This window comes from Ranitomeya imitator, chromosome 1, assembly GCF_032444005.1.
Source record: "Ranitomeya imitator isolate aRanImi1 chromosome 1, aRanImi1.pri, whole genome shotgun sequence".
Lineage (NCBI taxonomy): Eukaryota > Metazoa > Chordata > Amphibia > Anura > Dendrobatidae > Ranitomeya > Ranitomeya imitator.
Genome location: NC_091282.1, coordinates 168222432 through 168236508, shown reverse-complemented (window position 1 = coordinate 168236508; position 14077 = coordinate 168222432). Strand labels below are relative to the sequence as shown.

At 40.6% G+C, this 14077-nt stretch overlaps 1 protein-coding gene across 1 annotated transcript in view; it reads left to right on the top strand.

Annotated features, from left to right (window-relative positions):
- The window catches only part of ST8SIA4 (ST8 alpha-N-acetyl-neuraminide alpha-2,8-sialyltransferase 4), a 255164-nt gene extending 242635 nt beyond the window's left edge, over positions 1-12529 (top strand). Inside the window, exon 5 of the mRNA XM_069752216.1 lies at positions 9672-12529. Coding sequence (XP_069608317.1) covers positions 9672-9954 — 283 coding nt within the window. The 3' untranslated portion in view covers positions 9955-12529. The remainder of the gene's footprint in view (positions 1-9671) is intronic.
- The last annotated feature ends 1548 nt before the right edge of the window (positions 12530-14077 follow it).

Genomic DNA, 14077 nt, shown 5'->3' with positions numbered 1-14077 from the left:
GTACCACAATTGTTTTTCATTTGGATATTTATTTTAGAACTTCCATATTCTCTTTCTTTTCTCAAGATTCATTCTGCATAATGTGGACATGCTTGAGAAAGTAAGGAACTCATGCCTGAAAGAGCAGGGAACTGAGCTTGTCTCTTAGAATTTCAAACATTGTTACAGACATTTGGCCGACTTCAAAGCCTTCATCCCAGTGAGAATATATTTGTATGCTTCCACAATCACTGGCCTTGGCTAGTCCTTTCAGCTGACAAAGCATGTTGGGCTTTGTAGCTGCTTCCTCTTGTATAAACAGTTGCCGGTAACGTTTCAGACATTTTTGTCTCCAATGAGAATCCAAGTGCTTATCTAGATGATCTGTATGTAATCATAACACCAATTTTATTGTTAAAAACCTTTCAGGCTCTGAAATACCTCCAGGAATAAATTGAAAATGCAGCACCAGACCACAGCATAAGAATTGACATTTAAACTACTTTCCTAGTAATGCAGTCAGACTGCTCCACCTGTTCTATTTTCAAACTATTGTTCAACAAGTTTAAAGGGATATTTCCATCTGGGACATTTTTGGAGCTCCCATAGTAATGATTGAAGAGAGAGAGCTACATATGTGCAAACACCTCTCTGTTCATAACAGTATGTGCCCTTGGCCTCATTATATATATAGATATGGGTGATGTCAGTGGGATTGTGTAAGGTGCTAGAGGGTGGTAGTCGTGGGCGAGCAGCGACTCCATGCCACTCTGTAACTTTACAGGAAAATTGTATACCCAGTTCCAATGTGCTGTCACATGTAGGATGCATTCCACTCGCTTGCAGGACTGCAAGAGCTGCCGCACAAAGATCACGGGACACCCAGTTTGTTTCAATGCACAGCACCCGCCTTTTCTTGATTCTTAGCACAGTAAAATTCCAGCTTCTATTTCTGTTCTGCCTGGACTATCCCCAAGATCACTCATCCTGTCCAGTTCCGCAGTACACCCAAGATTCCTGCACTCAGTTCCATGTCCAACATCCTCTGTACAGAAGTGGTTGAAGTTCTCTCCATAGCACCTGTTTTGAGCCTTGGGCTCCGGACGTTGCAGGAATGTCTGCAGAGAATTTTGTAAGGTCTCATACCGCCCAAAACAATATGTGCTCGCTTTTGCTATAGGCCCACTGCACCTTGAACTTGACTTTGTCACACTAGCTAAAAAATTCAAACTCTTTTAAAACAGGAAGCAGTCTCCTGTCCCTATCACTAAGCCTTCCCCCTTTGGGCTACTCACAACACCTAACTATATCTGTCCTGCAGTCTGTTGTTGGGCAGATCTCTCTTACAAACATTAGGCATCTTATAACAGAATGCACTAATCATAGTACACTTACAATTCCTATCACACTTTTACCCTATCTGCGTGTGTAATGTGGTAGAGCGGCTCACTCAACAGGAAACCCAGAGGTAGAAACGGAACACTGTCTCTTTAAGAACGTTCTTGGTTTATTAAAGGCAGCATAAACCAAGCTTAGAAAAATAAACACGCTTTCTGGGCAAAACCGAAAAAAAACCCGCAGTCCTTCTCATGGTGGGGATCAGCCTGCTCACGGTCAGCAATGTCCACGGTTCAGGTCCTTTAACACAGACACAAACACTTTCCTGGAGTGCTTCCTCTCCACGAACACTGAACACTTCTGCCTTTGGAAGCCAGCTACTTAAGCCCCAGACCATGGGACTCCGCCATCATGTGACTGATCACATGACTGTGACATCACACAGGTCCTGTCAGCGCACGGTGGTGACAGCTCTGCAGGGGAGATAAGATGGACATCCTCCCACCCACACTATGGATGTCCACATAAAAACCAGCACATTATGCAATTTAGCTGAAACCTCACAGCACATAGTGTGCTGGAGGAAAATACTCTGGGTTTTATATCACTGACACCATTAGGCGTAGTGAAACATATCTCCCCTCCAGCACTTTACCAGTGACTTTGTCATATAATGCATGACACTATTGAAATGATGAGGTTGTTGTCTTCAGGGGCATGAACGCAACAGTACAGTCCACACTCGCATTGTTCAAACATTTATTGCATATCCTAGTGATATGCCAAAAATGTCCTTGGAGGGACAACCAATGTAATAAGATAGTACAAGAGATATTTTGTTGCTGGGGAGATCCACTGCGTCCATCTCCTTTAATCACATACAGCGACACCTATTTGAGCAACCAATCAAAATTTACATTTCAGTGGAAGATTTGTAGTATGCAGAACACATGCACAATATTCACGATAGCTACATAATATATGATGGAACTAAAAATTATTTGTAATTGTTTTATGATTTTTTAGTTTTTTTTTTGTTTTTTTGGAGGGGGCAGTGTAGGAAGATTCTATCATCTCTTCCCAAAACTGGAAAAATTGCTTTATTTTAACCCATTAGAGCCATTTACAACTTGGACATTTAAATCGATTTAAAGATTATAACAATACTAAAACAATCAAGAATCTTCCAAATTATTCACGTTAAGACACACATTTTTAAACTTGTTAAAATGACATAGAGATCATTTGTCACTGTTTAAATTGTCTTAACTTGTACTGAATTTATTGTCTGTACATGTCCCCGCTTAATTGTAAAGTGCTGCGGAATATGTTGGCGCTATATAAATAAAAATTTATTATTATTATTTGTCACTCGCTTTAAGATATCAATATAATCTTGATGAAGAGCTGACAACACCACTGACGTGACAAAAGATTTTACATTATACATTTTTATACATTTAAACATGCATTATATGCAGTGTCCATTCTATATATTTGGGGGAGCCCATATTGAACAGCCTCACGCACATTTTATCTAAGGAGAATAAGCTTAATCTTCACTTGGGCTCCAATGTTCTTTGTCTAACACAACTCATGAAACCCTGATGATGCCACTGAAATGGGTGGAGCTGGGAAGGTGCCGAAATAGGGCATGACCATACCCAACGTGCCAGCTCGTCAAATCTGCTAGTATTTTCTATGAGTAGCATTTCTGGCACAGCTTATGGAGGTGAACTTTACTTAGTAGAGGTGCTGAAATCACTAAGTGATGTGTGTTAGGTCTCGAGTTCCCGCTTCTGCACAGGGGGAATCTCGAGCCATCTCCGCTGCGGTCTCCCATTCTTATCCAGCCGCAGTGGAGTCTGCTCAGCAGGGACGTCGGTCCCAGCGTCTTGCTCAGTCTCACTCTGTACAGAGAGTTACTGCTGCTTCTTCAGCTTCTGCCATTAATGCCAGTGCTGGTCAGCAGCGAGCGGACTTCTCTGGGACTAAGTCCTTGTCTGCACACACTGAGCATGCCCAGGGCAGGATCTCCCGTTGGAGATCGAGGGTCATGTGCTCAGGCTCTGCAGCACATTCCATTGGTCCTCTTGGCAGGTCTTGGAAGGGCAAAGTTTCTGTGGCCACTTCCTGTGCTGCAACTATATAAACTGCACATGACCGCACGGCCATGCGCTAGTGTACATTTGCATACGTGTGTTTGTTGTGAGTGCAAGTCGTCCTTGGATACCCCTTCCCTATTGAATGTCTGTTCGCGGAAGGTGTATGGTTGCTATCTAGCGCCCGACTTATCCTACAGCACGAATCACACATTACAGCGTCCAGTTGCTGTGACCGCCAGTACGGCGCCATGCACTTCCTCTGTTCCTTACCCAAGCCTGGGTGGTTAGTGGCGTTCATCAGTGCGGCACCGCATGCACTCTTGTGTCTTAATATTGTTATTTAGCTTCCTTACACACCCAGCTGCGGTGTTGTGCCAGCAAGGGTCTAATCGGACTTCAATCCTAGTTGGGGTTGAGTTCGCTGACTACTTGCTCGCGCTCTATGTGCGGTACCGCGATCCTGTGACGCAACAGGATCGCTTCCTTCACGCTGGGTGAAGTTTAACCCACGTGTGTATACTTATGAGTACCGCCATATAGTCCGTCATTACTTGGCAGCAGGTTCCACCTCTGCACGGTGGACCCCGGGCTGCGAACGCACCATACTCTATCTGTCTTATTATTTGGTGCATTCCGCTAGCCCTAACAACGTGTGCCTCTTAATGAATTTGGCCACTGTGCTCTATCAAGACTGACATAGAACGTGCATGATGAAGTGACCATTTTGCCTTTTGAAGTCCTGCATTGTCATTCCTTCTCTTGTAACCAAGCAGATCAAGTATCCGGCTGTCAGAGTTAGCTGAAGACCCTGGGAGGAAGACAGAAGCAGTTTATCACTGGTTCTGGCTTTGATTTTAGGCTACATAGTAATTATCGAACAATATGTAGTAAATGGAGGTATCAGCAATCTGGATGCTTCTTTTGGTCCCAGTGATTACATGATTATTGTGCGTCTGCCAGATATAGCACAGATGCTGGGACTTAACAGACTTAACAGATCCAGATCAACTTGGCTGTAACTTTTGAAATAGCAGGTGGGTATTTTCCTGTAATGCCCCCTTTTCAGTGAAAAACTGAGCAAGAAAATGAAAACATAGTGTTCAATAGAGGTGGATTTTTTTTTACCTGTTGTGTGGCATATTATATAACAAATAAATAAAAATATAAAATGTAAGGGAAAAATGAAAAATAAAAAAGCAATTATATCCCTCTGAAAATAAGAAAATAAAGACACTATTTAGTTTACAACATACCATAATAACCAGAAGAGTTTATTCATCTGCCTATTTGGTATGAAACATAAACAGTGTAAAAATAAGCAAAATACTCCCCCAAAATAGTTTTTTTTATATTTGCATTATAAAATAAAATTAATATCAATTGCACAGTAATTGATATAAACTCACAAACATCACTGACAAATAAAGCAATTTCATCGTCATACAAAAAAGTTATGACAGCATAGGCTAAAAAAATAGAAAAAAAAATGTCTGTTCATAATATCTATTCAGGCTTTGTCATTTATGGATTGAGGAACCAGTTGGAAGAGTTGTTTTTTTTTTTTTTTTAATTAGGTCCCAAAGGATGGTACAACATCCATCACGCACTGCTACAATAACTTCACAGCTAATATTGTGATAAAGGAAATGATGGAGATGACAAGGGTTAGATATAGGATATAAAAGGTAGTCTGCGCTTTTTGAATATTGGTATTTTTTGCGTTGTCTGAAAATTGACAGCTGCAAAACTTAGATAACTTTGTCCAAATATCATATATAACAATACCCTTGGTGAATGGATGAGCTTCCTGATAGTAGTGTCGGCTATCTTATCTTCTAAAGTGGCTCATGGTTTCAATTTTTTGTACTTTGTTGTGGATTATTACAACTTGAAGAAAAGAATCTCAGGTACCAAAGACACTCCTTCTCCATTATTACCCCTTTTAGTAGTCAAACGTATCATTTTTTCAGGGTATTTCATTACATAAGCTTTCACGGTATGGATGTTAGAAAAAGTCAAGAATTTTTCTCTAGGCATGTAAATGAAATTCTTAAGAAGAGGATATCTACAGTTGTGCGCTGCTAAGGTGTTAGTACAGATAACTGTATGAACTCTATATGAAAGAACTGTACAAAAATGTTCCAGTTCATCAGTTCTGTTAACACATTGTGGATTATTAATAAGACACACTTTATTTTTTTGACTACATGCTCATTAAAGCAAGAGACCTTTAATGCTTAGGATCTTGAAACACTATATTTTTTTAATATTTTGTTAATATTACTTTAGTGTCTAAACCAACTTTTAGACACTAAAAGTAATACAGAAGATCGACTCGCCACTCTACTCCCAAGATCGCATCTCACCACCTGTGCACTTGACCCGATCCCTTCCCACTTCATCCCAAACCTCTCCACAGTCTTCATCCCAACTCTAACTCATCTCTTCAACCTATCACTAACAACTGGTGTTTTTCCCTCAAGCTTTAAACATGCCTCAATCACACCTATCCTCAAAAAGCCCTCTCTTGACCCATCCTCTGTATCTAGCTATCGTCTATATCACTTCTCCCCTATGCCTCAAAACTACTGGAACAACACGTCCATCTTGAACTGTCCTCCCATCTATCTTCCTGCTCCCTTTTCGACTGCTTACAATCAGGCTTCCGGTTACACCACTCCACTGAAACTGCCCAGCTAAGGTCACCAATGACCTATTAATCGCCAAGAGCAAGCGACACTACTCTATCCTCCTCCTCCTGTACCTGTCCTCTGCCTTTGACACAGTGGACCATTCCCTATTACTACAGACCCTCACATCCCTTGGCATCACAGACTTGGCACTATCCTGGATCTCAATATTTTAGAGTAGGAATTTGTAGGAAGCATACGTTACTCAGAAAACAAAAAATATTTTATTTATATCTAAAAAGCCACCAACCTGTGGCTGCACCAAACACCAACACAAAAACTGTGAACAAACTAGTGAGGGGAACTAGGAATACCCTGAACTGATATCTATATTGTGGTCTGCCTATCAGCGGGGGTTGGCGCCCTATGGGATAACATTATGGCGCCCCCGCTCCACGTCGGCTTTCCCTGGGGTCCCTATCAAACCCTAGACAGCCGTTGGGCCCCTCTACCCACACAATAGTGAACTAAAGGTCCCCTCTGGACTAAACATAGACCACTCCTCATCTAAGGAATCCTATACCCCACACAGTGTTTAAAAACAAATAGAGAACATGACACAGGCGTGTGGCAAAAGTCACCCGAATATTTAGCAATATATTCTCGCTTATATCTACTTGCGTGACTTTCTCAAAGTATGCACAGAAGATGTTGCTTATACTTTATGAGGTGGTGGCTAGTTTCATCAATATTACTCAATGCCAAACCTTACTGATCACTATTTGATGAAGATATTCTAAAGGTCAGCTTCATATGATCAGTTTATAGCTCATCAACCTCTAATATATCCCATCTGGGATGTCTACCATCTCAAAAAACCCCAGTTGTACCAAATCATACACATGAATGCCATCAATCTTATGGCTTAATATCCACAACAGTGTAACAATCATATTCCCTCAGGAATGTAGCATATTATAATAGCGCCAAGATTGGTACTCATCGTGGGGTGTAAATGCCGTCCGCCTTGTCACTGTGTAGCCTCATAACGTTATCCCATAGGGCGCCAACCCCCGCTGATAGGCAGACCACAATATAGATATCAGTTCAGGGTATTCCTAGTTCCCCTCACTAGTTTGTTCACAGTTTTTGTGTTGGTGTTTGGTGCAGCCACAGGTTGGTGGCTTTTTAGATATAAATAATAAATATTTTTTGTTTTCTGAGTAACGTATGCTTCCTACTATCCTGGATCTCGTCATACCTAACTAACCGAAAAATCAGCGTCTCCCATTCACACACCACCTCCTCACCTCACCCCCTATCTGTCGGAGTCCCGCAAAGTTCAGTTTTAGGGCCCCTGCTCTTCTCCATTTACATTTTTGGCCTGGGACAGCTCATAGAATCTCATGGCTTTCAGTATCATCTCTATGCTGATGACACACAGATCTACATCTCTGGAACATATATCACCACCCTACTAACCAGAATCCCTCAATGTCTATCCGCTATTTCATCCTTCTTCTCGGCTAGATTTCTAAAACTTAACATGGACAAAACAGAATTCATTGTCTTTCCCCCATCTCACGCGACCCCCCCAACAAACCTATCCATTACAGTAAATGGCTGCCCACTCTCCCGAGTCCCACAAGCTCGCTATCTTGGGGTAATCCTAGACACTGATCTCTCCTTCAAACCGCATATCCAAGCCCTTTCCACTTCTTGCTGCCTTCAACTCAAAAATATTTCACAGATCCGTACATTCCTAAACCAAGAATCTGCAAAAACCCTAGTCCACGCCCTCATCTCCCGCCTCGACTACTGTAACCTCCTGCTCTGTGACCTCCTCTCGAACACTCTCGCACCCCTCCAATCTATTCTAAATTCAGCTGCCCGACTAATCCACCTGTCCCCCCGCTATACCCCGGCCTCTCCTCTGTCAATATCCTTCACTGGCTCCTCATTACCCAGAAACTCCAGTACAAAAGCCTAACCATGACATACAAAGCCATCCACAACCTGTCTCTTCCATACATCTGTGACCTTGTCTCCCGGTACTTTCCTGCACGCAACCTCTGATCCTCACAAGATCTCCTTCTCTCCTCCCCTCTTATCTCTTCCCACAATCGCATACAAGATTTCTCTCGCGCATCACCCTTACTCTGGAACTCTCTACCCCAACATATCAGACTCTCTCCTACCATCAAAACCTTCAAAAAGAACCTGAAGACCTACCTCTTCCGGCAAACCTACAACCTGCAGTAATCACTGATCGACCAAACCACTGCACGACCAGCTCTATCCTTACCTACTGTATCCTCACCCATCCCTTGTAGATTGTGAGCCCTCGGTGGCAGGGTCCTCTCTGCTCCTGTACCAGTTGTGACTTGTATTGTTCAAGATTATTGTACCTGTTTTTATGTATACCCCTCCTCACATGTAAAGCGCCAATAATAAATAATAATAATAAATTAAAAAATACATTATTACGGTATAACTACTCAATCTACCAAAGCAAAAATTTTCTTTGCACAATAAGGCTGGATTTAGACATCTGTGTTTCGTGGTATGAGTATGGTCCACGATGCATGAAGCTGCAGTCTCCTGATTGAAGCTCAACAGCCGTATATATGCCCATGAAACTCTCAGGAGACCCACAGCTAGTTCATTCATCATGGACTATACTCAGAACGCAGAATAAGGATGTGAGAATTTGGCCTAAGAGTGTCTTCTACCTTACACGCACTGTGAGGGACGGTAATTAGTATGCAGCTATATAGCACTCCAAGATAATTATTTTGCTAAATACTTCTTTAGACGAGTGGATAAGTTCTCTGACGGACAGATATCACGGCCCAGAGTGAACAGTGAGCTAAAGATGCTACAAAACACAGGTGAAGAGAAATGGAAAGAAAGCAGAGTGCACCCAGGGTTTTGTTTTGTTTTTAACTTTTGAAAAAAGCTCAAACTCACCTCAGCGCCCACCTCACAGGCCACACCAGTTGTTCCTTACCTGTTGTCCAGCTCTCTGCTCCACTGTTGTGCCACATCTCTGGCCCAGTGTTCATTCAACAACAAGCTTTATTTTGTATCAGTATTTTCACTACTATTTGGGGATTTATTTAAATCTTTCATCACTTTTTATTTTAGTTTTTTGCACAACAGGGTAAACCTAAAAAGAAGCAATAATGGATTTTTTTCAAATTTCATTTTTGTGGTGTTCTGTTCACCATCCAAAATAAATAATGAAAGAGTTTTATTGAACAGGTTGCTATGGACTCGGCAATGCCCAATTATTTTTTTGCCTACTTTTTATAAAGTACGGTACCAATAATGACCAGTTACAAAATGTAAGGGTTGATAACAGTTGATGGATTTTTTTTATATATATTGTATACTTATTAATTCACCTTCGTTGGAGAAGATGAGTTAGCCCAAAAATTGCAACTCGCTGTAAGATAGTAGAAGTGACATAAATATTTTGCATTGGCTTTGTTAATTTTTTTCCCGCTTGGTTACTATAAAGTGACGTTCCACCTTCCAGTATGTAGTCACAATATTGCTAAATAGTTTTGCAAATGCTCAGTCTTCTCATAAATCTGTTTTCTGTTCTTCTCTTCAGGTACTGGTTAACAAACAAGGTCCAAATCAAGAGACCCAGCACTGGACTTCTAATGTACACACTGGCGACACGATTTTGTGATGAAATTCATCTTTATGGATTTTGGCCTTTCCCCAAGGATGTTTATGGAAACCTAGTAAAATATCATTATTACGATGAGCTGAAATACAAATATTTTTCTAATGCCGGTCCCCACAGGATGCCACTTGAATTCAAGACATTGAACTTATTGCATAACAAAGGGGCGCTAAAACTTACTACTGGGAAATGTGAACAGCAATAAAGTTTACTAAAATGTAATCAGTAAAGCATCTCTGTCGAGATATTTTCAGGATATGTTTAGAGCTGTGCTCTTTTTAATGGAAGAGAATATGGTATGGCATTTTAAAAAACCTGTTCACACATGGGTTCTAGTTGTTGTGCAAGGTGCTATAAACCAGTGTTACGGGAAGATGCTTGGTTCGGAGTAAGTGCCACTGAGTTGAAAACTCGAATGTATTACTAGTGTTTACAAGACCAGAAAATACAATCACTTGATCTAGAAGAATGAAGATAAGTCTGTGGTTACGTGATGGAAGTGCAAGTGATCCATGATGGTTGTTAAAAAAACTTAAGGCACCTAGTTTACATTCACATCTCAATCAATAATTATGTGGATTCCGTTTTGCTATTAGACCCATCATTTTGATTGCCCTTGTAATATAAATTTGTAATTTTTCTAAACTTTTTTGTAGATTAGAAACAATAAGAATGTCACAAGAATAAGAGACAGAAAAGTCACTTGGTCTAGATTCTCTAGCATGATCATTGAGGTTGAATGGGTCTGCCCTTTGTAGAACATGTGGTTTACAAATAAGTGGCAGACAACTTAACAGTTTATAATGGGCAGGCCTTCATTTATAGATTGGAATTAGATGCCTAGCGATGGTGATTCTGTGCTATCAGTTTTAAACTCTGCCACATCTGAGGTTATTGGAAAGTTTGCCATTTTAGCTTTACAGTTTGTGGATTAGAATAATGTACCATCAATACCCCAACAGACCTGGAAGAACACATGACAATAGATTGTGTACCTATGTTTAGTCTTGTTGCACAGCTGCATTCTTACGTTGGTGATCAGTCCACTTTCTTGTTTTGTGTATATATAGGTGTTTTGGTGCTTTTACTCATACAGATATCTGACCGATTTCTTCTTAAGTCAATCCGGTAACATTTTTCGAATGAACATGGCCAATTAATCTTATTGTAAACTGTCCCATCTGCCAGGAAACAAAAAGGGCTGGCAATCATGATGTAGTGTCTAAATGGCATCTAAAATATGAAAAACTCAACTCCAGTATTAGGAAATAGAAAAGTCCCAGCTTATGGCATCCAAAGCTGATTAGGAAGATGAAAATTTTGTTTAAAACATTTTGTGTGAAACTCAGAATAAATTTAGTTTCGGTAAAATCGGTCGGCTTAGTCAGAAATCTGTGTGCGTAAACCCAGCTTTAAATGTATTTTCAGGAATACAGAAGAAATGTAGTAGGATGAGTTTGAAGTCGTTTTCAGAGCCCCCATACACATGAGGTTTTAGTTGATGGCAGTAAACAATTTCAATCAAGGAACGATATTTTAACAAACAATCATAATGCAGTAGAAACTATGCATAATTTAGTCCATATTTAGTCCCTGTATAGTCTACCAACCTGGCCAAACATGCTTGTTACCAGATGATCTTTCTGTGAATATTCTGACCTATAAAGATTGTTCATCTTTCTTCAAACATGGCAAAGAAATATATTTTGGCTGACTTTCAAATGAAACAAATCAAACACGGCCGACTTAAAGTGGTTGTCTGGTCTAAAACTTACAAGTCTGCCTTCTCTCTATGTGACTTGTGAATCCTCTCATTGCGTGCAGTGAGGATTCTCCTGCGGTGGGAACGGCACTCATGTGACCACAAGTATGTGATATGCATACTTCCAACCACATTTCGACTAGATGGGCGCAGCCTCGCTCAATACAAGTGTATTGAGCAAGGCCAGGGACAGTTGAGTCGGAATGCGGCCCGGAGTATGTCACATGAGTAACACTCGTAGCACATGAGAATCCTCATAGCGGGCAACAGAGTGACTGCAGACTTGTAGTTTTAGACCGGACAACTCCCTTCTCTTCAAACTATGATGGTCTGTGTTTGGTCAGCTAAAATGTTCAATCATCATTTTGGTTAAAAACATTCATTTTAATCAACTTTAATGTAATGTATATGGGGACTTTAAAATTATTAGTGTAGTCTGATCCTCAGACCAGCCATGGCATAATTGTAGAGCAACAAATACATTTCTAAGTTTTGTGCGATTTTTAGACCATTTTGTTACCAAATATAGGTGCCCTTAATTTTGGTACCAAAGATTTCAGTGATTTTGTATAAATATTTGTGTTCTTTAATTTGATGTATTTTTAAATCTATTGTACATTTAGTATTGCAAAAGCTATGCTGCTGGAATATATATGTATATCAGTTATGTTTAATTTCAATAGTTTATTATACTGTTCTATTTTAAATTCATTTATTGAAAAGTCGCATATTATGTTTATTTATGTTAATGTGGAGCAATGGTGTAATCATTTCAATGTTGTAACAGATTGATGACGTAAAAGGAAAAAAAATCTTTAATTTATGTTTACATAAATATTTCTTTTAATTGCCACAAATACAAAAGTTGGAAAAATCTTTACAGTTGTACATAAAGAGGCAAAGTTGTTCAAAACTTTATCTGGTAGAATTCTCAGCACTGCCTACTTGGTCAATGTCGAGTCAGGGATGTGTTGGTACTACAACATGTATTAATTGCATATAAAAGTATTTAAACCAGAATATTAGCTAAAGCCCCTGTGTCAATAATTGTTCATTTCTGGGGAATTGTGCCGATTATTGTGTAGTGCCAATGTACAAAGCAAATCAACTGCAAATGTCTGCTCAAAAATCAGACTCGCGTATCGAACATTGCGGCACTGTGACTACTGTATTTGTAGTGTGACATCCACTGAAGAGTTCAAAAAGCTTATTCAAATTTTTTTGGCATCGAATGTAGTACATTCTATAGCTTGTTATATTCATGCAAAAATTGAAACTTTTTGTGATTTTATGACACTCTCAGCAGCTTTAAAGGGAACCTGTCACCTGAATTTGGCGGGACCAGTTTTTGGTCATATGGGCGGAGTTTTCGGGTGTTTGATTCACCCTTTCCTTACCTGCTGGCTGCATGCTGGCCGAAATATTGGATTGAAGTTCATTCTCTGTCCTCCGTAGTACACGCCTGCGCAAGGCAATCTTGCCTTGCGCAGGCGTGTACTACGGAGGACAGAGAATGAACTTCAATCTAATATTGCATCTGGCATGCAGCAAGGAAAGTGTGAATCAAACACCCAAAAACTCCGCCCATATGACCCAAAACCAGTCCCGCTAAATTCAGGTGACAGGTTCCCTTTAAAATTTGGGTGCAAAAGTTATTGTAGTCAGCCAGTCTAGTAAGTGTTTGCCAAGTGTTTGTTTTTAGAAAGCCACACCTCATTTTATTAGGAGGATGTGATGTAAAAATTGAAAAAACATCTGTGCACAGAAGTGCTGTCATGAAAAATGGACCAAATTTTTCAATTATTGTGTTCTACTTTGATAAATCTGATTCATCTTGCAATGCAAGAAACAGCAACACTGCCTCAAGAAAATATTACTTAAAGAAGCACTCCCATAAAACTTTTGTCCTTTTAACCCCTTCCCAACCTTTGACGCAGCGTATGCATCATGAAAACCTGTGCCAATCCGACCTGTGACGCAGCATATGCGTCATGGTCAGATTTCGCTGCTGCAGGTCGGGTGAAAGGGTTAACTGTAATTTCATCTGACTGCAGGGACAGGGGGAGTGGTTCTTGAGCCCATGGCGGGTGGCTTCGTCCCCCCGTGGCTACGATCGCTCTGATTGGCTGTTAAAAGTGACGATTCACCTTTAATCAGAGCAATCGTAATATTTCACCAATGAAAACCAGTGCATTTTACCTGCAGATCTTTCAAAAACTGTGCGGGAAAAATCCTCGCACGAATCCGTAATGTGGGCACATAGCCTTAGGGTTAGGGTGGGAATTAGAGTTAGGGTTGGAATTAGGGTTAGGGTTGGAAATAGGGTTAAGATTAGGGTTAGGGGTGTGCTGGGGTTAGGGTTAGGCTTGTGGTTAGGGTTATGGTTAGGGTTGGGGTTAGGGTTGAGATTAGTGTTAGGGGTGTGTTGGGGTTAGGGTTGTGGTTAGGGGTGTGTTGGAGTTATGGTTGTGATTAGGGTTATGGCTAGAGTTGGGATTAGGGTAGGGGTGTGTTGGGGTTAGTGTTGGAGTTAGAATTGAGGGGTTTCCACTGTTTAGGCACATCA